General features: G+C 39.1%; 1 protein-coding gene across 1 annotated transcript in view; it reads left to right on the top strand.

The window, feature by feature from the left end:
• The window catches only part of LOC126419684 (unconventional myosin-XVIIIa), a 1,310,501-nt gene that overhangs the window by 1,242,975 nt on the left and 43,176 nt on the right, over window positions 1–24,350 (top strand). Inside the window, exons 17-20 of the mRNA XM_050086870.1 lie at window positions 12,753–12,881; window positions 14,282–14,425; window positions 17,182–17,271; window positions 22,192–22,311. Of these exons, the coding sequence (XP_049942827.1) occupies window positions 12,753–12,881; window positions 14,282–14,425; window positions 17,182–17,271; window positions 22,192–22,311 (483 nt within the window). The remainder of the gene's footprint in view (window positions 1–12,752; window positions 12,882–14,281; window positions 14,426–17,181; window positions 17,272–22,191; window positions 22,312–24,350) is intronic.

Genomic DNA, 24,350 nt, shown 5'->3' on the forward strand with positions numbered 1-24,350 from the left:
CCACGAACATTCTTCTGAGTTTAAACCCTTCTGCTGGCCACCAAACTCCCCAAACATGAAAATTATTGAGCATATCTGGGGTGCCTTGCAACTTGCTTTTCAGAGAGGTCTCCACCCCTCGTAGTTTTACATATTTACTGAGAGCCCTGCAGGATTCATGTTGTCAATTCTCTCCGGCACTACTTGAGACATTAGCCAAGACCATGCCACGTCGTGTTGCGGCAGTTCTGCTTGTTCGCCGGGGCGCTACACGATATTAGGCAGGTATACCAGTTTCTTTGGCTCTTCAGTGTACATGTCCTCCTGTGCCAGCTTCTTCATCTACCAATACGTACTGCAGCCTACATCCTTCTGAATCTGCTTAGTGTATTCATCTCTTGGTCTCCCTCTACGATTTTTACCCTCCACGCTGCCCTCCAATACTAAACTGGTGATCCCTTCATGCCTCAGAACATGTCCTACCAACCGATCCCTTCTTCAAGTCAAGTTGTGCCACAAACTCCTCTTCTCCCCAATCCTATTCAATACCTCCTCATTAGTTATGTGATCTACCTATCTAATCTTTAGCATTCTTCTGTAGCACCACATTTCGAAAGCTTCTACTCTCTTCTGATCTAAACTATTTATCGTTCACGTTTCACTTTCATACATGGCTACACTCCATACAAATACTTTCAGAAACGTCTATACTCGATGTTAACAAATTTCTCTTCTTCAGAAACGCTTTCCTTGCCATTTCCTCTCTACTTCGACCATCATGAGGTATTGTGCTCCCCATATGGCAAAATTCATTTACTAATTTAAGTGTCTCATTTCATAATCTAATTCCTTCAGCATCACTCGACTTAATTGGAGTACATTCCATTATTCTCGTTTTGCTTTTGTTGTTCATCTTATACCCTCCTTTCAAGACACTGTCCATTCCGTTCAACTGCTCTTCGAAGTCCTTTGCTGTCTCTGACAGAATTACAATCTCATCGGCGAACCTCAAAGTTTTTATTTCTTCTCCATGGATTTTAATACCTACTACGAATTTTTCTTTTGTTTCCTTTATTGCTTGCTCAGTAACATCGGGGAGAGGCTACAACCCTGTGTCACTCCCTTCCCAACCACTGCTTCCCTTTCATGCCCCTCGATTCTTATAACTGCCATCAGGTTTCTGTACAAATTGTAAATAGCCTTTCGCTCCCTGTATTTTACCCCTACCACCTTCAGAATTTGAAAGGGAGTATTCCAGTCAACATTGTCAAAAGCTTTCTCCAAGTCTACAAATGCTAGAAACGTAGGTTTGCCTTTTCTTAATCTAGCTTCTAAGATAAGTCGTAGGGTCAGTATTGCCTCAAGTGTTCCCATATTTCTGCGGAATCCAAAATGATCTTCCCCGAGGTCGGCTTCTACCAGTTTTTCCATTCGTCTATAAAGAATTCGCGTTAGTATTTTGCAGCCGTGACTTATTAAACTGATAGTTCGGTAATTTTCACATCTGTCAACGCCTGCTTTCTTTGGGATTGGAATTATTTTATTCTTCTTGAAGTCTGTACAAAACTACTACTAGAAATTGTTTCATTCGTACATCATTTGTCTCTCTAATTATTAAATGACCCGCGTGTGATAGTAAAAATTCAACCCTCTTTACCTCCTCAGTCCTTCCTGTCAGTGTGCGATTTGTGCTTTTGCCAGTGGGGGGGGGGGGGGGGGGGGGGGGGGAGGGAGGGATGTCTTAGGGGGTTAATATAATTACATATGTTACTTGCTTGGACCGTGGCGTTACCCATGGTTAAACAGTTATTTATAAATAGATGTTAATGCCGAAACTCACTATTCACGTGTATGCACTATCAGAAAAGCCATCCCTTGTTATATCTCTAAAAGTACATTATAGGAAAAGCTTATTTACAAAATCATCTACATACAGGTATACGAGAGAAATTCAAAAAGTAAAGGCACATCTGTGAATAGCTGTACTTATTCTGATGATAGAAAACTGAAACATGCGTTATTTTTCTACGTAACCTCCCTGAACTTCAATGCAGTTTTCCCGACGTTTTACGAGTTTTTTTTATTTCATCAGAAAATACGTTTTTCGGTCGCATCTGTAACCAATTTTGCACCGCAGAAATGACGTCTTCATCACTTTCAAATCTGAAACTTCCTGGCAGATTAAAACTGTGTGCCCGACCGAGACTCGAACTCGGGACCTTTGCCTTTCGCGGGCAAGTGCTCTTTAAAATCTACTTCCCTGTAGTGCTTCCGTTAAGGGTCCAAACATGCGAAAATCGCTTGGAGCCAGGTCTGGACTGTATAGTGGATGTTCCAGCACCTCGAATCTCAACTCCTTTATTGCGTCGGCTGACCGTTTGGCAGAATGTGGGCGAGCGTTATCTTGCTGCAGGGTGACACCTCTTCACAGTTGTTTTCCACGACGTTTGGATCTGATTGCAGGTTTTAGTTTCGTACGCAACACATCACATCCACCATACAATACAGACATGGCTCCAAAGCCTCGTTTACGCTGGGGCTACGCTGGGGCGACGTCTTGCAACATTGTGGCATGCTACGGAAATGTGGCGTGCGTCATGTTGTCATTTAGTTCTAAATGTTTTGAAATGCTTAACTACTGCATAACACTTTTTCAAGATTAATAAGCAAACATATTAATAGTACTAATATTAAGACTGTATTAAAAACTTCCAGTGTTCGGCTCCACAAATTTAAATTATATGTAAAGTTTTACTCCAGTGCGTGGGAAATAAACATCCCAGGTTGGGATGCATAAACTAAAACCAGAGGAGGGGATGGTCTGATGCAGAGGGGGGGAAATCCTCCCCCTCCCTCCCCCCCCCCCCCCCCTGCAAATCGCACACTGCTTCCTGTCGACATTAGACAGTTACAGTCGTTTGTAATCGCTGTATTCAGTTTGAACTGTCCCGTAGAGGTGGAAGTTGGGAGATAAAAGTGGTCGTTTGGTGTGTATCGCGTGCGCCCAGCATAGGTAGGCCAGTGGGGAAGGCGGCTGTTTTTCCGCGGAATGTGGGCAGCTGTGGCGCCGAGGCCGGCCCGCGGAAGCGGCCGACGTGCGCGACCGGAACCGGCAGGCGGCTGTGTGTGTTGTGTTGCGCTGAGCTCTGCCCCAGTGCGGGGCCTGGCGCGTCGCCAGCCGGGGGAACGACCCCCGCCTCTACTGGCTGCCCGGCTGGCTCAGTTTAACCCGCGGCTCCAGCCCGCCGTACCGTTACTTCAGGCCCGCAGGAATCCGCGCCGCTACTTTCTACCGCCCAAAGCTGCCCTCTCGCTGCCGAATTAGCCGCCACCTGCCCCCTGCCGTGCATTCCCAACAGGCCGGCCGCGCTTCTGCCGTCCCATATGGTCTCCGCCTCGATCCGTACTCGCGGCACGTCCGCACCACTACTTGACTGCTTTCAGAATTAGTTGCCCCCCGCTTCCGCCGCCGCTGCGGGTGAAATGGCACGGCGGCTGTGAACCGACTTCTTTCCGGTAGGATATAGCTTCCAAACGCCTGTGTGTCATCTAGTTTCTGATATCCCTCCATCTTCTCTGAGCGGCGAAAAGAGAAAATATTATTTGAAAAGTAACCCCCAAAACTGTTCATACATGTATCTCACAGTCAGATCACGCAGTCAGTGCCTCCGTGCGCAAATGTTCGCAGTTGCCTACTCTAACAACCCTACCACAACAAAGGTCAAAATTTAAAAATGATTGTGGTGTTGCTCACGCTGCTAAATACTGCACTTTCGGGCAACAACAAAGTTATTTTGTGGCAGGTGTCATTAGAGCATAGTCATTTCATGTAATAATGAATAAACTAGGCACTCATGTTTTCGTGTTTCCCACGCTGGTCTCGTTGTATCATGGCTCAATCGTCGAAAATCTAGGTGGTGGTGATTCCAAGCTCGGATCCAAAGAGGGCTAGGTTTTATTCTGCAATATTCAAAAGTTTTATAGATGTGTTTCACAAACCATTCTTTAAGATTAAACCTTTGAAAGTTAGCACAATGGTGATGTAAAAAAAGCAATCTGCACTCCGAATTCAAGTTACACTTCTTTTTTTATTGCTTTTTGTTGCAATGGCACGTAACACACAAAACATCACTTCACAATACAAAACATACTTGAAAACATCTTCCTCACTGTTAAAGTTCACATTTTATAAACTGGCTACAATATGCGTGTTTCCAACATGACGTCCAAGACTTGACTTTTTCAAGGTCCAACTCTCTAACTACCAATTAAAAACCGCTTACGCGCCCAAAAATTAGAGTTACAAGTACGTCAAAGATTATAGTGACAAAAGAAAGAATACACACGAGAATAATATCATTGCAATATATACATATCTATGAATCAAAGTACTTGTACATTAATGAAATCAAATCTGAATGTTGTCTCAGAAATATGTCAACTACTTACAGACACACAGTAGAATATTACTGGTATCGAGAGGTTCCGGTGAGGTGCCATAAAGGTTACGTAATTCAAGTACCATTACACTACGGAACTAAAATTTTAGCTAGGTGCGCACTTCTCTGTCCAAAGCAAATGGACAGCCATGAATGCCTTTCTACTGGGTTCCTAAAATAAATCGCACGGGAAGAGATTCGATACTGTATAGAGGATGTGTGAGGGCTTCTCAGTGAAATGTCTGCAGTGCAGTTGAAACAACTCGACAACACGTCAGTGGATCCAGAATGAGATTTTCACTCTCCAGCGGAGTGTGCACTGATATGAAACTTCCTGGCAGATTAAAACTGTGTGCCGGACCGAGACTCGAACTCGGGACCTTTGCCTAGGTCCCGAGTTCTAGTCTCGGTCCGGCACACAGTTTTAATCTGCCAGGAAGTTTCACATCAGTGGATATCATCTGGCCACCTGTCAACCCACCGTTTATTGACTATCTGGAACATTGTGGCACAAGTACAGCAATACTCGGACACTTTCAGAAAAACTGAAGCTCACTGTCGGATCAAAACTCCTGGCAGTGTTGATGCTCGACAACAGTCTGTTGCAGGCTAATGCCCACTAACATGTCGCTGACATTGTTTTAACTACACTGCAGACATTTTGCTGGGGAGCCCTTACACATTCTCCACACAGTCCCTCTCTCTCTCTCTCTCTCTCTCTCTCTCTCTCTCTCTCTCTCTCTCTCTCCCCCCCCCCCTCCCTCCCCCCCCTCCCTCACTCTTCCCCCCCCCCCCTTTAAGAAAGAAAATCATAGCCCTGAAGAGGTGCACATAGGGGTACAATGGTGGTTCCATAGGCAACCACAAACATTTTTCCGTGAAGGCAGTACCTGTCTTGTCTCGTAGTGGGGTAAATGTATTAACAGTTGTAGTGATTATTTTTGAAATAATACACAGTTCACTTACTTTTTCCCATCTCTCTTGTTGCTTCTATTTAACTGCCCCTCATACCTTAGGTTCAAAGATCTTGTCGACGATCAAGATATTAGAAATGGCGTACGACCTCAGATTGGGGCTGGATAGGAAGGGGAAACATCTGTGTCAATAAAATTTAAGTATCCTGGCATTTGCCTTCAACAGTTTATGGAAAACTGAATGTCAATAGCCGGACGGTGATTTGAACTGCTGCCTCCTTTGATGTGCGGAAGCATATATATTGCTTTCCCAGAAATCAGGACACCGGAAAAAAAACTGTACAGTTTCCCACAAAATCAAACTGAAAACTATTGACAACCTGTGTTGATTAATCACGAAATGTAATAAAGCTCCTACCTGACGATAGGTATGTGCTGTCTGCAGTGCATTTACCTTAGCAAGAATAGATTGGTGAGATTTGTGATTACAGACTGCATCTGTCATGGACTTTCAGGGAAGATGGAGAAGGATAAATGTATCAACTTGAGATGAGGAACATTGATGTGGAAGTTACAGAGTTGAAAGCTACAAGCAAAAATACCTCATCTACTACAAGCTGATTGGTTTCCGTATTTTGAAGGAGGTTGTATGGATCAAAACAAGAAAGAACTGAGTAAATATTGGCTCTAAAATGTGTACCATAAATACAGTGGGCTCTTGTTCAGTAGAAGTGATGGGTTTCACAGTAGCGAACGTGAACATGTGCTCATAACTCTTAAGGTATACATTTTAGGAGCCAATGTTTACTAGACATTTTTAATGTTTTGGTCAGTACTACCACTTCTGAAAGCTGCCTGCCCTACAGTCTTAGCAACAACACTACTGCTACATGTATTCCATCATCAGAATTATCAAAATGATCTTTGCTTACAACTTTAGGCTCGATCATTTCCGGACCGAGACCCCTTACCCTTCTCCATCATCCCTGAAAGTTTGTAAAATCACCCTGCACTATTTTGATGTGTGGCACGTTACACTGAAATAAACCCAAATACTTTCTGTAATCGCATTTTTAGAACTTTTTTGTTTACATTGGCAGGTAACATGAGGAAAAATGTCACATGCATCACTACTGCAACCTTTTAAAACTCAAAACCATTCGGAATTTTTCAGTTACCAGAAGATAATTGCAAACAGTAAAATAGATTTGACGTTTTGTAACAAATAACTTGGGGTACACTTGCTATAGGCAGTACCAATTACATTTTCTGGCTTTCCTCAAACTGACACTGGACTGATACATCTGCCTGTGTGGCATGTAAGTGCGGGAATTTGGTTTGGGTAGGACATACTTTGCTCTCCCCTTACAGAGTGGAGAAGGGATTGCAGCTGCCATTACCTGCCCTTCATTGGCTATGCCCTTGTTGAAGACACTGAAACCCAGATCAGGACCCCAGCTTTGGTGGGCAGTACTCTTACCATCATACCTAGACAGCTCTGTTGATGAAAGACCTCTTTGTAAAAGTGAAATATATGGGTTTCGGTACTTGAGTAATTAAAACTGATTGCAATGTTAGGAGTTTCATGCACGGTATACTCTGTTGCAGATTGAACGATAGATTCTGAGAATGAAGCCTAAACTATTGTTGGGTCATTCTGAACAACATCTTTCCTCTTGGAGTGGTAGTTCACTGATGTGTGCTAGAGGACTTTTACACAGTTTTCACAGATGAAAACTGTAAGGCAGTTAATGGGCTGTTCTTGGATATATCAGTCATTAGAGTATTTCCCAGTACCAGTGTGGATTTTCATTCAGATTTCAATTCGACACAACTACCGCAGTGTGAAGAATTCCTTATGGGCACTAGTTTTATATTTTAGGGGAACATGGGTCAAATTCTCATTCAGCCACATGCGTAATGGTAAGAGTTTCCTGTGTTCTTTTGCTAAATCATTTAGGTGAATATTGGAATGCATCCCCCAATAAAGTGATGGTCAGTTATATGCTCCATATATCACCAGTTACTGTTTAATGTGTCATTTCTTCTCTGATGACTTTAACAAATTTTTACATACTGTACCCTACCGTTCTTTTTTGTTGCTTTCCTAACTCACTGCACACGAATTCTGGGATAGTTACTTGAACTGTGAAGTAGCTGCCCCCTCTTCTCCCCAAGTGTTTAAAATGTTATACATTGTCATTCATGCACGGTGTTTTAAGACACCTCATTTGCATTCTGAAGTGGGCATATTAAAATGAAAGGTTGGCCATCTAGGACATAAAATTTATCCAAAAACTATTTATTACACTGCAACAATATCTAATGGGTGCACTTGTTAAAGAATGTCTCTCAAAAGTCTGTCTTGCTTTTTCATGAGGTGGACAGGCAAAACTGCCCGATAGATAGAAAAGATTACTGTAGTGAAATGAAAGGGGAAAACCTTGAATTTCTAACCAGAAAATCACACAATAATGACAAATGTACCTAGAAATGAGGCAAAAGGAAGGGGAAATGTTAAGAATAACACTGTGGTAGAATTTTTCTGATTATTAGAAGGCGAAGGAGTAAACCCGTGCTTTTAATGTCCATACAGGCATTCATGTCAATCTTTGAATTCTGAACCAATGGAGTAGAGAAGTTGTACAATGAGGCTATCAGTTACTTGAAGTACTGTTGTTGATAGGTAATACAGCCCAAATGATAAAGGTATAGTTGATTGTCATCGTATCCATTATTAACTTCAGAGAAGTTTCTATTAGTATTAATGAGGCTGCTGTGATTGAAATACTAAATAGCAACAAAAAGTGTTTTCCCTGGTCTGTCTTGGTTATGTTAAAACAAAAGGAAAATGATTTCTTTGGCAAAGTGACAGCAGCCAGTTGCTTCTCAACTCCTTGGTCACATGAGTCACCATTCTGTTGTTTAATGCATCATTACTGGTGGTAATGTGAACTAACATATCATCGTATTAGTTATTAAGCTTTCTTCTGTGTTCCTGTCACATTGACTTTAGGGGGTATTGCCTAATTTAATACTTATGCTGGATTCTCTACCTGCAGTGAAATTGGGATGGAGGTTCTATTTTATAGAGCATGTCACAACATGAGGCCTGATAAGTCTGTATTTCTGACACTCTGGCTGAGAATTCATCTCTGGTTAACTTGGTCAAGTCCATACAAAAACCGACGGCAGCATCTTGATAAAGTTCTTTATTTTTTATAAATGAATATGTACAGTAAATGTAAGCCAATCTGTAGGCTACTGAAGTGAGGGTTGTTGTACATCGTCAGAACATTACATTGTGTTTACCCTTAGTGAGTTACGGTCTCATTTAATTGACATGTAATACTCTAGCAGCTTCCTAAACACTATTAATTTGATGTAAACTAAGTGAAAACTAAAGAAATAAAATGTAATAGTAGTAGACTGCTGAAGCGGCACTTAAATCACCAAAACTCACCATCTGAGACATACTGACTGTCCATTACCCTAACAGATATAGGCTTTAGATGGTGTATATTCTGTTACTTTAAAGCAAACTTAAGTGTTAGATGATTCAGTCTGTCAGTGAACATACCTCCCACTCCCTCCCAAGAATTAGTTGTTAAAGGAAGTGTGGGAGGTAAGATTGTATGTGTGCTCCACCTATTGACCATGATGTAGCACATTGGCCTGCAGGTGGTGACCCCTGGCTGACACACATCCTGTGGCTTCCAGGCCACTCTAGAGGCTTTCTCCAGCTGCTGGCATTGGCTGCCCTTCCCCTGACAGTGGCCCCTCCCCTCCCTCCAGCAGGCCAGCAGGTTGTTGTTGTCTCTCTCTGTCTGGCAGTCCAGCCAGCCGGCCAGGAGTCAGTGGACCGCGTCCTGCCGGGCCAGTCGCTCTGCTGCAGTGGGAGGGGAGGGAGGCAAAAAGACAACATGTAGTAGCCAGATCTGTGTGGTGGGCTGTTGCTGCTGCAGTGACACTTCAGTTGCAGTTTTTGTGCCAGTGGAGTTGTAACGGTGTACAGAGCATCTTCTGGAAATTGATTTTTGTAGTGGCAGTTCTGTTTGACAGGTGCTGTTAGTGTACAACACAGTGTTTTTGAAGAAGACATCATATTATGAGAGACAAGTATCGCTTGTTCAGTGGAAAAGGAAAGGACATTTGGCATCCCATTTAAAGTGAAATTTACAGTCAACAGTTGAAATTGAATTCTGTCAGTGCTGGAAAAGGGCTTGTGCAAGAGAGAGAAAATATTTCCTCACATTAATATTAAAATAAACTTTCTTACAATTTGCTTAGGGACAGTAGATGCTGTATTATTTCCATCAAGTTTTCTATACCTCATTGCAGTTTAGCTTTCTTAGAAACATTGGGTGATGTGATGATAGAATGAACAACTAAAGTTTGTTTTGTCTATAAGCATACTTCTCACTTGTCAGTTCCCCACTGTCAGCACCTTGTATTATTGTAAACAGCTGCAAATGACAACTGCCTGATATTACTCAGGCCAGTATTTGCCATGCCAGCAGCTGCTTTGCTTCATCCTAAACAATCTGCAAAGAGGACATTAGAAAATGGTTGTGCACCACGACCTCTTAATATTGTGAAGAAAGCCCATGAGGATTTGTCACACAGCCAAAAGGGGGGAACAGTGTTAAAGAGCAAATTGAATAATGGCCGGCTTAATGGGTGCCTTCCTGCAAAAACCCCTCTTGCGAGGAGTGCCAGTAATGGCACTGCTAGGACAGATAAGAACGTACGGATCCCCAGAATTGTTGCTGCTGAACCCAAGAAGGTACAACAGTCGTTATCATTGCCAGCAGGTAACTTAATGTCAAAGGTTGTTGACACTGTTATCAGCACAAACACGGTGGAACCTTGCTCAGTGGTCTCTGGCACTGAGGATAAAATTACTCACAACAAAGTAGGTGTGTTAGTTAAATGTGAGCCTCTAAATGGGACATTGGATGATGCAGGTGATACTTTTGTTAGCAAGACTCTGAAATATCCGCTTAAGAGAGAAAGAAGTAGTTCCCATAACAGCAGCTCTTTGCCGAAATCTCAAGGTAAACAATCAAGTGGTACAAGAAAGGGTCCTTCAGTTTCAGGTTGCTGGCAGACTACCAGTAAAAGCAGAGATGATGGGCACATTCCAACAAAACCAGAACTGAAGTCTGTTATCAAAATAACTTCAGAGACTCAGGAGAGGACTAGTAAGTCAGATTTGCAATCACCGCTCATCTCTCCACCACGAATGAGCAATTCCTGTGACAATTTGTCAACAGTGATTGCTGTTAACTATGTGCCAAACTCCAGTAGTAGTGGTACTGAAAAGACTGCACTGGCACCTCCTGGGGATTCCAGTAGTGCTCCTGGTGCTGTGACATTTTCACCAACAGTTATTCCCATCAATTATAATGTAGCATCAAGTCAAGAGCATCAGCAACCTCCAGTGCCCCCACGAAAGATGTGTTTTAATGGGAAAAGTTCAGTCTGGGGCAAGTTACGTGCAAGATCGTATAGCCAGCCATCACTAACAAATGAAGCTCTGAATATAAATGTAAGGCATGAAGAAAGTGCACCACCATTGCCACCACGGCCGTCATTATCTGCAATGCAGAACAAATCACTTAGTCGTGCTGTTAGTGCTGTCAACATAAATGACCTTTCTTTTAGTCACATGCGGTACGGCAATCATTTACCTAGTAGAATACCGAGAAGACTTCCTTCACCGAGCCCTCCAGTCTTCAGTGACCATTCCGTGGCTGTTAGCAATGGTGATGTTCAAACAAAGAATAATAACCAAAAAGACATAGTGATGTGTGGTAAAAGTGACCTTCAGTGTGTGCTACAGAAATATGAAGAATTGGAAAAGGAGTGTGAAGATTTAGTGTCTCATTCAGGGAAAAGACTGGCAGATAAACATGCAGTTTATTCTTCAAAACCAAATCATAACAGATCTGCCAGTGAGGCAAGTAAAAGAACAACCTCTGAAACAGTTCTAAGCAGTAAGAGCTCTCCTAGAAATGTATGCTTGCTGTCACAGCCTGACAAGAAAATTGTGAGATCAAAATCTGTTGACAGATGTAAGACTACTGTGTTCTCAGAAACAAATAGATCCAGAAGTGATGGTTCCCGTCAACACTCTCCAGAGAAAAGTCACATGCAAGACAGAAACCATAAGCCTACAAATGTCAGATCGAATTCACCTCTGGCAAAAGCTGGTGGTGGTGTCCCAATAAAATCAACATTGAAACGTGATTTCTTTTCAACTGAATCTCTGAATAATAAAACGGATAAAACTCAAGCTATACATCCGAAAAGTGATGTGGTTTTGACACAAAAAAATGTAACGGACGATTGTAAAAATGTAAATGTCAAACAGCTGGTTCTCAAAAATGAAAAACTTGGTAACAAAATGACAATTTCAACAAGTCTCAATGCAAATGAAGACACAGGAGATTCAAAAAGCAACAGTACTGATGATAAAGCAAATGTTGGAAATGTGTTTCGGCATTTACGAAGCTTGTCTAGTGACTCTCAAAAATCACTGTATGGGTTAATACATCTATATCATAGTGGTGGCTATTGGACTGGTTTTCCAAAGTTATCAAAAGAGGAAGTGGATCCACTTTTTAAAAATATGGAGAAAAGTAGTAAAGTTATTGAGGATGTAAAACAAAGAAAAGTGGAAAAAATAAAAAACCAGAAGACTGACTATAGCAACATACTATCACCTGGTGGAGGCATTGGAGTGGTTCGTGCATATACAGGACGCCAGATTTCAGATTCACGCTACAGGACTGAGCTGGAGGTAATTTTTTCATGGTTTTCACTAAGTACTAATTGCATGACCTAGCTTTGTTTCCCTTGTCACTCTAAATTCTTCAGATGGCACCAGTCCTGCTGGCAATATGCCTAATGACTGCATTGATCATCATTTGTGGGTTGTGGAATTTCAAGTGACTTCATTTCTTGTCTCTCAGTATCACGCTAGGCATGACCACTCGGTGGTTTCCACTACGGGTATGCTATTCCTACAATTTTGTTTATTAAACACAATATGAACAATTTTTGAGTTGATCAATCCACTTAATAATTAAGAGATGACAGAAAAGGTTAATTGTCTTCTACAGTTGAGATTTCAGTAACTTGTATGAAGTTATCATAGTGAAGTGTGATGCTCCAAGTAGAAAATTACATAGTGGTTGTGCTTGTTGAAAATAGTGTATCTTGACAAGTAAACTCTTTAAACCATGTAATTTTTTAAAATTATATTTCCTGTAATACTAAAGTAATACTTTCTGTGTAAACCTTGTCTCATCCTTTATTTAAGATTCAACTGCTTACCAATTTGACATATAAACTTGATTCATTCCAACTAGCTGTGTAATGTGGCTAATCTCACTGATATACTCTCTTCTTGCAGATATTCTTCCGTTCTGGTGTTCTTGCACAATTGGAGGCTCAGCGAGACGAACGGCTAACTGACCATGTTGTGAGGCTACAAGCACAGTGCCGAGGATATTTAGCTCGGCGCAAGCTTCATAAGCTCAAGGTTTGCTGTTTCTGTAATTGCCTTTGATCCGCCAGTCCTACAATTTCATGAGTACCTTAACACAACAGTTTTAAAATGTTGCCTGTTTTAACGGTGCTCGTACATATGAATAAATCCTATCATTTAAAATTTTTTCCTCAGTTGAACACAGTAAACCCTGTTAAATATGGAATGAAACAATAACATGGAAATTGATAGTCCTTGAAAAATAACAAAAACATATTCTATGTTTGGAAAAAAAATGACTCTAGACTTAGGAACTGGCAGATGCTTCAAAATAGATGTAAACTATCCCAAGAAAGTTCATTTACGAAGTTTCAAAAATCACCTTTAAACAATGAATCTAGGAATACACCACAATGTCCTACATATTGCTTCTGCAGGGATTGTGAGGATAAGATTAGATTAATTACAGCACACGCAGAGGCATTTAAACAATCATTGTTCCTGTGATTCATATGTGAATGGAGTGAGAAGAACCCATACTAACTAGAACACTGGAGAATACCCACTAATATGCATTACACAGTGATTTTCAGGGTATGGATGTAGATCTAGATGTACCTTGAAATACATTTACTTCCCATATCTGAATATGCATATGTTTGTCCTTATGACAACGTAAACATTGACCACTAAGCCATTAGTATGAAAATTAGCAATACTGATATAAGGAATGTATGTTTTTTATTCTGTTTTCACACTTTATCACTTCAGCATTCATTGCAGTGACAACATACATCCATTTTTTGAATTATTCATTCCTGTTTTCTATTTTCTATTCAGACGTGTAATGTGTTAAAATACTGATGCTATAAAATTATCATTTCATTATGAAAAGAGTAACTGCTCTCTTCCTGTTGTATCATCAATGTCCAAACACATTCTGTAAGAAAGATTAACATTAAAATCTAATGTTGCATAGAGCAAATGCTTTAGCAGATTGTTGGATTTGTTGTATATTCATTCATAATTAGTACAATGTAAGTCAGAATGATCTAATAATTATGACATTGTTCACACAAATGGAATAGTAAGCCAGCTGACAACGTAAATAAACCAGATTTATAAAATATAGGTTGCTGGTATTTACAGCACCCCCCCCCCCCCCTCCCACTTTCCCTTGAGGAGACAAATCGAAAGAGGGAGGGCCATAAGTAAAAGATTTAATTGCCAAAAGTGATGAACAAGAGTGTCCATTAAAAGGATATCTAGGAGTACCCCACAGTAGGTTTCACTATTACCCATTTTGTCCTCCTCCTTAGTCAGTTTCCCTGTAAATGATGATTCGTGTTGCGTGGAAGAAACCTCATAATTAATCTGGATGGTTAACTTTGGAAAAAATGCTATATTATAGGTATAGCTAAATGCTTTGAGCTAATGTTGTGCATAAATTGCAGATCCAGGACCTGGCAGTGCGCTGCATACAGCGCAATGTTCGCAAGTTTCTGTTGATCCGTGATTGGCCATGGTGGCGACTTCTGGTCCGAGTCACTCCCCTTCTCAATGTACACCGCACTGAAGAAGAACTGAGAGCCAAGACGGTTAGTTGTCACCATAGCTGTTTCCATTGCATGCAGTATTTTATATTGTAAGATGTGAGTGGTTGGAGGTTGTTGTTTGTTGTACTGTTCTTAGACCTTCCTCTCAAATACTGCCACACCCTATCCTCCCCGCCCAAAATAAATAAATAAATAAGGAAATAAATAAATCTGAATGAAATTTGTGGAAAGTAGACTTACTTCTGTAGAAAACTGATCATGTAACATTCCCTTAGATTTTCTTAACACACTGATGACAAATAGTTTTGTTGTGGTATTAGTGGCCTTTTTAATTTATTTGAAGGAACAAAACGTCATCGTTAAACCTCACTTGTGGTGATATGTCAGCTTCCCAAACTCTTGAAGTTAGCTCTTTAGTATAGATATGAGGAATGCAATATCCTCTGCAAGTTTCACTGTATTGTACCTTTGGATTTTGTATTTTCTTACTGAGCTCTACCTGTAAGCTTGATAGTATTTACAAACTGGCTATTTTTTTTACCCAAACAGTTCAACATGTATCACAAGAGCAACTTTAAAGGTCAACTGAAAAATTGTTTAATTTGGTTTAGTGTTTGGATATTTAGGATTATTTGAACTAAACTACCATTTGTGTACACAGCATAGATAATCATAACTAGGTACCATTTATTCATGTTTTGAGAGTGTATCATGGAATGGTAGGGTTCATGGTAGAGGCTCCTGTAGAGAAACAAGTGAGAACGTGATCCATAAACATTAAGTGCTAAGCAAATTGCTGTAATTGTCGTCAAAAGGACACCTTTTGTGATTTAATATGGACAATGTATTTTAAAGTAGGATGATAAGGTGTGTAAATCAAGATTCTGAATTCATAGTAAAGATATCAATTGAGATTTTGTATTGTGAAGAAGTTATGAGATAATGACTGAGTCAATGTAGATGACTTGAGATAAGATCCTTTATTGCCAGTTTCACAGATTTTTTTGTTTTATTTTTAATTTGCTAGCTAGGTGACATGCAGGAGAGGCAAGGTGCTTCAAATAGCTGACACTTTTGCTGGCAAGTTTGGAACTGCTACACATAATGTGGGTGATCCATTTGTGTGCCATCACATCAAAATGTGAAGATTTGTGTCATATCAGATCTGTGCTTCTGTCACACTCCGAAAAAGACAGAACCCCGCCCCCCCCCCCCCCCCCTTTTTCCATATCATTAGCATTTGAAGTAACCAAATACATCTTATATGGAGGAATGCTAGCATTAAAGACAGGAAGGAAGCATTAACTACTGGGGGAACTGAATGTCTGTAACAAAGAAACAAAGAATATATTTAGGAAGAAAGGAAATTAATGGCTAATCATTATAAGTGCTGATTTTCCTTAAATTTTGCTTTGCTTCTACTGCAGCTAATAAACTTAGAGTTCTTCACAACATCTCATTGCCTTTAAAACTGCTAGATATGGACTAGATACCAAGTGTCATGTAAAATATTCATATGGTTTTAGGGAAACATCTGTTATATGTTAAAAGTAAGAAGTAAAAGAATGATGAAAGATTTACATATAAACCACATGGCTGTATCCATTAAATGACATATGTGGTTATACAAAACAGTGCTGAAAAAATTTAACCTTTTAATATTCAGATACTATGTTCTGGAAATAATATAGTATCAGCTCTTTCGGGCTTCTTATCAGTAAATTACTTTAATTCTGTTTCAAACAATGGAAAGTCCTGGATTGAATAACTATAATACGGAAAGGATAGGTTGCTACTTATCACATACAGACAACACTGAGTGACAAACAGGCACAATGGAAAAAAAAAAACCATTTAAAATATTAAACTTTTGAACAAGAAAGTGCAATATTTCAACAGTCTTTTTCATTGTTCTTTTCTGTGACTCGGCACTTCCTCCAATGTGATGAGTTAATTTTGTTACACTTGGAAGTCTCCAGTTGAGGCCTCTAACAGGTACTTATTCAGTGGTTATCGACTAAAGGTTAGTATATTACAATCCTGATAGTGGAAGAAAGCATTATTTGGCTGGAAATGGAAGGAGAGGTCAAAGCATGTAGTTCTTTACCACCAGAATATGCACCAATGATCTGGATTAAATTCCAAATCTCTCCACAGTGCCTCATGGGGTGGAGGCATGTGACACTGTTGAAGATGGTTTGTCTGCTGCACAGAGTTTTTAGCTCTGTGGACTCCTTTGTGACATTTAAGAAGAGTTGCCTGTGCACTGGCACTGGGTTCTACACTCTCCACAGTGATCTCTAGAGAAAGCACATCTTGATTTACATAAAATGAAGATGATACTTTCAAACATTATATACTTTCTCACATAACTGATGATACTGCATTTTCTCTTTTTCTCACAATACAGTGACTAACAAGTTCTATTCTGGGTAAGTACGTCTCTCTGAGGGGATTTTTTGGTGATTCAGTTTTCTGAGAGTTAGTTTCTCCATTTTTAAAATTTCAGTAGCTTAGTTAATAAAAACATTTATTGTTCTCAATGCTTGATTTCAGACTATAAGGTATGGGACAAGAATGGGTATTTTAGTGTGATTGGTTGTCCTCTGTTGCATAGACTTAGTAATGAGTACACATTTTGTTTTGTCAGGCATTAAGAATCCAAGGCCAACAAACACTTCCTGCTTTTACACATGATATTTAATAGTTGAAAAATTCTTCAAACTGAAACCTATATTTTTTAATCCACATTCATCTTACATTCAGGAACGTTTACTAAAAATGACAACTCTTTTTAGGAGGAACTGGAAGCCCTCAGAGCAAAAGTAGAGAAGTTGGAGCAGGAACGCACTCACTTGAAACACGATACAGATCGTCTGGAAGCAAAGGTAAGTGTAAACTGTAACCATGTGAATATTTGTGTAGACACTTTGAAATGATAATTCATACAGCCATTGTTTCTAATGCGTATAAATGCAGTCATTATAGTTATTACAGTTAGCGTATTGTGCATTATGTGCAACTACATATGCGGAGAAAAAGCTTTGTCAACTCATGTATTTTCACATTAATTTTTACTTCATATAATGGTTTTAAACCTGTGTGTGTGTGTGTGTGTGTGTGTGTGTGTGTGTGTGTGTGTTTGTGTGTGTGTGTGTGTGTGTGTGTGTGTGTGTGTGTGTGTGTTTTGGAAAATTATTGTTGTGATGGTTTTCTATCTGTCAAAGTATGCAAAAGAAGAAAAAGATTCAGTTTCCAAATGAGTGGAAAAAAAAATCTTTATTTTAATGGCAATTCTGCATGATATTTGGCTGTTAACATCAAAAGACTCAAACTATTAATCTACATAGTGTTTATTGAATGTATTTTCTCCTTATTCAAAAAGTGCAATGTTTGATACAGTCTATGTGTATTGCAGTTCTGCACAAAACCTTTCCTGCTGCACATGATGAGCTCTGACACAAGTACTCAGAGTAATTTTTTTCTTCTGTTTAAGTAATTTTCTCAGTAGTATATGGAACTCCAGTCACTTCCAGTCAGCAAAAGTAAGCAAGCACTTAGAACTGATTTAGTAGCCATTTCAATGTCCGGTCTTGTCGAAGAAAGACTGAGTTTCTGGCATGATGCCAGGGGCATCTGCCACAGTTGTCTCTTGCCTTGAGGGAAAGCTAAATATACTCACTCGTATGCTAGCTGTGTCCTGAAATACAGCAGCAATCAGACAGCAGTGATACATTATGTTGTCTTGGAGGGTTTTGTTATAAACTGAATGCTTATGCACAGAGTATATCATCTGCTGACTTTGACATTTCATACAACAACCAGGATAATAAAATAGTTGCAAAGACATAGAAAATAAAGACAGTGTCAACTTGAGAAACTGTTTCTCTTTGTGTTATCCCCTCACTTGATAGTTTCGTTTACAGGAAAGACTTGTTAGATAAATGCCATGCTAACCTGTTTGTACATTTTAAAAATTGTGCTTTTGTACACATTTGCACTGATTTGAGTTACTCCCATACAAATGGTTAGACACCACTAATTTTACCTCTTTATTTGACAGTTTTAAATCCGTGAGATGCCTGTGTTGTGTCTACATTAGACAGCTGTAGTTGATGGTGTTAGTTGTGATGTCACATAACAAATATTGATGCGTGCTTTTAGCATGTGTTCTTTGAGGCAAGAACAGGTGCATTTGAAATACATGAGTGTGCTCAGTTAAATTTTGTTAATTAATAGAAACTGCAACTGACTAAGAGTGGATCATTTACTTTACTGCTAGAGTATTGAATTTTTCACACATTTTATGCACTTACTGCCATCTCTCTCTCTCTCTCTCTCTCTCTCTCTCTCTCTCCTCTCTCTCTCTCTCTCTCTCTCTCTCTCCCCCTCTCTCTCATACTTTTTCTCTGATTTGTTTTTCACCTATGTGTTGCAGTTTATCTAAAACTGATTCTTCCCACATAATCTAACTAATAATTTATTCCTTAACAAACAAATACAGTATGTTCTAGAGTTTCAAAACTTTTCTCTGAAATAAAATAAGTTTACTCAGTTTTGCAGGAGATTTGATTTGCCTGTTTTATACCAGTAAGGAGACAGCTCTGAGAGAAAATGGAAGATTTGCTGATTAAGCTGTGTTTCCATTTTCCTGCATCTTGAGGAGATTCGCTTTTCAAAATTGCTCTCCAAAACACACTTGGTTTTTCCTGCTCTGACTCACAGAGAGGGAACTGCTAGCCTGGTGGATGTTTGTGTGCCGGAGTGCATCTGAGCTTGGCAACTTGCCCACAGGCATAGGAGCCTGGGCTGGGAGTGTTCAGTCTGTGCCGGGCTGCTGCCTGGGCACCATGTAGCCCCAAATAACGAGTGGCAGTTTCTCAGAACTGTAGTGTTTTAACAACAATAGACAGTGCATTTCAACTAAATGCAACCAGTCCCTCTGACGACATTAATTTACCTCTGTTTGGTGATATAAACAGTTAAACATAACTACCAGAAATTAAAAATGTGTGCATAAATCACGTTAACAATAATTATGCTTCCTGGAAGTTCACGGTTTGGTCCTGGAATAGTGGATAACCAGAGATACTCTCCTGCATCTTCACTTCTGTCTCCTCACAAGAGAATTATCCAGCCTGTAAGAAGAGCAGTTACTACTGGAGGACTACCAGAAAAAGCTTCAACTGGGTACTCAACAACATATCTTCAGAATGGAATGCCACCTGGGAGGCCACCTTTGCCGAAACGAGGTTCTCTCACTTCTGGGTCTAGAGAATTGTTCTCTCCGATTAGAGAACGAGAAAGAACTTTTAGTCCAAGCAGGGATGTTCGATCACCTTCTACTGGTATTTTCAGTCCAACCAGGAAAGGCTCTCTATCTAATGACCTACCAAATTATGCGAGGGACAGGATGTCTCCAAGTAGGACACCATTCAGTCCATCAAGAGGAATATCACCTGGTGGTGCACCTTTCAGCCCATCCCATGATGGAAGAGGAACATCAGTTGCTTCGGATTTTACTCTTCCTAGTTCAAGGTCAGAATCTCCTTACCTCCAGTCTGTTTCATCAGTCAGTTCCTTTTCGAGGAGGTCCTACAGCCGAGATTCAAGTGTGCCTCGGAGAGTGTTTCCACAGACTAGTGCCAATGTAGATTTGAGCTCACTTCAGGGGAAAGAAAAGTCCCCTGTTGTGTTTGGGGCTGGATTGAGTTTTCTAATTGGTGGCAAAAAGCAAACAGTACACCAGCAATTTAAGCCCGTTGCTGCTCACCTCGATGCCTCGACAGCGTCATCTGCTCTGTCTAACAAGATCTCAGAGTTTCTGCGTAGGAGTGACCATGTTATGGATGAGTGGCGCAGGCTCGGGAGGAAGGACCCTGACGATATTTCACAAGCGTCTCTTCCTGAAGACAAGCGTAGGATCAAATATGGTGGAAGAAATAAGAGTGCTACGAACATTCTCATAAAGGGATTTCAGCTCTTCAGCAGGTCAAGAACATCTCGATCCCCCAGCATGGCCAAGATAACGGAAGGAGACACGGATCGTGGTGGCTTGCCAAATGATGATGAGACTTTGGATGAAGCTGATGAGGTGCAGGAAATTGTATTTTTAATGACCTACTTGTGCATTGCTATTGACACCTTCATAGTGCTACAGAGGTTTCCAATATTACAGTTGCCCATTATACAAATTATATTTTTTTTCATGCCCACATTTGGATAGTTAATACTTGATTTTCTTCTTCACAGTGTTGTATGTTTATTGAAGTAACTTAATAATCTGCAGTTATTAGAGAGGGTTTCATATTACAGGTAATACTTTTAAGAGCTTTGTAAAATAAGCTGCTAGATATGCCAAGGATAAAACTGAAACTTTGTAAAAATAATTTGCTGTTGCTAGTGTTTATTGAGTTGAATAGTATTTGCTATGTCTGACACAATTTGTATTAATACATAATCATTGAATTAGTGGACTGTATTTTTTTAAATATTATGGATGATCAATGCTAGATTCATTAGCAAAGTTTCATTATTATATAAACAAAGTATCTTCGTTTCTGGTCATCTTTAAGTCTAACAAAGAAGATTGGTTTAAAGAGAGCATTTAGAGAAAATCATCAGGGTTGTCAATGTCAGTTTATAAATAGCTCACTAATTCTTCTCCACTGATCTACCAAGCTGACAATACCCGAAGACATTCTTGTTTTAGCTGAAAGTAAATATCTTCTATTATCTTCACAGTTACTTACTTTTAAAATGCAAAACAGAGTAATAAAATTACTATCCCAGTTTTCTGTGAAAGCTATCAGTTTTTCAAGAGATCTAGTTGCTTCAAAATGTAAATGTGTGACTCGGTACTCGTACATTGGAAGGTAACAAATTTTTCAGTAATATCTAATGTTTTGCTGCTGTTACCTTTACATGTGTAGGGAATTTGGAAAGGAGGATGAGAAAGCATCAAAATGGCCCCAGAAAATGTTCAGACGAGGTACATAAGATATTAATATTATTTCATAAATTTTGGAAAATAATTGAAATTTGATAGGAAAGAAGGGTCTTGGTTTGGAAATAAAAGTTACATGCATAATATTTTGTTCGTTACAAATCACGCTGTGCAATAGTAAATGAGTGTAAGTTTAAATTGTTTGCAATTAGATATTGAAAGAGGGATAGAATTACTGATTTCATAAATGTTCATGGTGGAGGGGAGGGGGGCACATAAAATTATTAAAGTGCAACATTGTAATTGTTGTTGGTTATGAAAGAAGTAAAATGGCCTATTAATTATTTTAAAGTTATTGGCTAAGTTCGTATTTGAGGAAATTTTGTATAATTGTGTAGTGTCACTTGGTTGGCTGGTCAGCTTGTTTTATTTATTAACATTTCTGAGTGAACTTTCTAATTAATCAGACTAACACCTCATCATTGAATTGAAAAAGAGACCTCCTATCAACATTTTATGCTTATAAAAAGATTATGCCATTCATATATAACAAAACTAGATAGGGTATCCTGCCCTCAAGCTGTTATAAAGCCAAATAACATGTGAAAGTTATGGCTTATGACATGGAAATCATTTATGCATTAACATTGTATCAGACAGAATGTTTACAACTTTTATCTATGACACCATCGTACATTTATTCACAATATTCAATAAATTTTCTTTGTACTGTAGTTGTAGGTGTTGACCTGCATATTTAGATGCCATCCTGATGAGAAATCATACATTAAGGTAAAAACTGCAGAGAGGAGCCTTTCTGCATACTTTTTATGTGGTAATCTTATAAAATCTTGCATTACAGCTGAGTGAAATGACAGCAGACCTGGCTGAAGAGCACTCAACAGCAACACTTGCTACAGAGCGTTTGGAAGCAGAAACTGCTGAACGTCTGCGACTTGAGAAAGAACTTTCAGAAGTCCAGGTACAATACTAAAATAAAATTGTGCCACATTCTCTTCGTTTTTTCTTTCTTTGTAAGATACATTAAGAAAATTTTCATCTCATCTTATTACATATTTTTCTCTCATCTTATTACATATTTTTGATTCAAGAAATTGATGGAAGCAGCAAAATTATGTATCATTCATTATGTGTTGCATCAGTTTGTTCCATTAGTGATAGTACAGTAACGAGTCTGCACTGGTTCCTCTGCTCTAAAATTGAACATATGTTCTTAATAATGTCTATGTGTGAATAATTATTTTGAAATTTATGCCCATGTCATTAACTCAGTGACATTGTATTTAAATACCCTACTGGTTGCTGTAAAATCAGATTTATTCATATCAGCTCATATGATTGTTTTTTTATATCAGCTAGTACAACTGTTTGATATGGTAGACCTCTAAAGAGTCTTCTAAATGTAGAGCAACTCCATTCATTTTACACTGCCATGCCTTTACTTTTCCTCTGCGACTTAAGTTCATTCGATGCCATGAAACCATATCTTAACAGCATTAGTTGTGCAAAGTGGAGAATTGTCATCTTGGAAAATGGTGTGCTTTTTAGAAAATAAAAACTGTGTTATATGAAGTACTTGGTCACATAAAATGTACAACTGGGTCACTATTTGTCCTTATAAAGTAACAAGAAGACTAATGGACTGCTGTGAAAACTAAAGGCTACAAAATCATATGACATGTTCTATATTTTTTAGTGTCAAGCAGACACTATAGTGTATGTTTCTAAAAGTGTCTGCCATCATAAACACAAGAAAAAGATGGAAGGTAACTGGTTGACCATTTAATCTATTTCAGTCTTTGTTGCAATTCATTGTATACACATGGCACCCATTCTATCATGCTAAAAGATTATTGAAAATGATGAATGGTCTGAAGATTGTGATTTGGCCATGCTGCTGTCTGTTCAGTTTGCAGTGAACATTTCTATCAGAAACACCGAATTCTAGAGGCTGATAAAGTCTTGGCATAATGTATGGTACACTTGACTCACATTTGCTTATGACAGTTTTTTCTGTACCCAAGTACTGATTTTCGCATGCCATTACTGCCCAATGATGCTATCTGATCACAAGTCACTTCTTTGGTCATCACATTTGCCATATATTGAGAGGAGCAGTCTTAACAGTCTTCAGGTCACTGCACTAGCTAACCATACAACTTAATGTGGCTGTAAACATTTGAAAAATGTTATTGTTGTTTACAGTATTTTACCAATTGTCTTAAAGTTCTTGGATCCTAATTTACATCAGTGATTCAAATTAGTTTTGTTTGTTTCACTGGAAAGGCAACAAAGGGAAACCTATATGGAACACAATATATATGGAACAGACTGTCACAGAGGCAGATAATAGGGGTGGTTTACAGTTGTTGCGTCAGAATATGCTCTATTAGTATGCAGATGGAATAGAGATGTGCAACGAGAGAGAGAGAGAGAGAGAGAGAGAGAGAGAGAGAGAGAGAGAGAGAGAGAGAGAGAGAGAAAGAGAGAGAGAGTGTGTGTGAGAGTGAGATTACCATTAATGTAACTAAACAGTAACAACAATAGAGACAAAGCATACCAGAAATAATTTAAAGGATTGAAGAATATCTTAAAATAAAAATAAGTTGCAAACTTTCAAATTATAAGAAGCCACTTTTTACAAAGTGGTAGAAACTGTTAGAAATTAGAGGGGAACATTATATTGCACATGTGACCGAGGACAAAATTATTTGTTTCTAAATTTCCTTTTAGATGAGTGTTTCATGTGTGTCTGTAATTTCTTACATGCAGAGAACTTTCTGACATATCTATATGCTAGTATGAGCTTCTGAGTTTACATTGTATTATACTCACTGTTCCGATATTCTGATACATTTCACTCACAACACTTTCCTCTAAATTGAATGATAATTGAATGTTACATGAGGAGGGAGAAGTAGTTGTTCAATGGCTAAGTGAGGGAGTTAGTTAGTTGTTCCATAGATCATATCCACAATAAACATTATGTTTCTTCTTTCC

Source organism: Schistocerca serialis, chromosome 9 (genome assembly GCF_023864345.2).
Source record: "Schistocerca serialis cubense isolate TAMUIC-IGC-003099 chromosome 9, iqSchSeri2.2, whole genome shotgun sequence".
In the NCBI taxonomy this organism is placed as follows: domain Eukaryota; kingdom Metazoa; phylum Arthropoda; class Insecta; order Orthoptera; family Acrididae; genus Schistocerca; species Schistocerca serialis.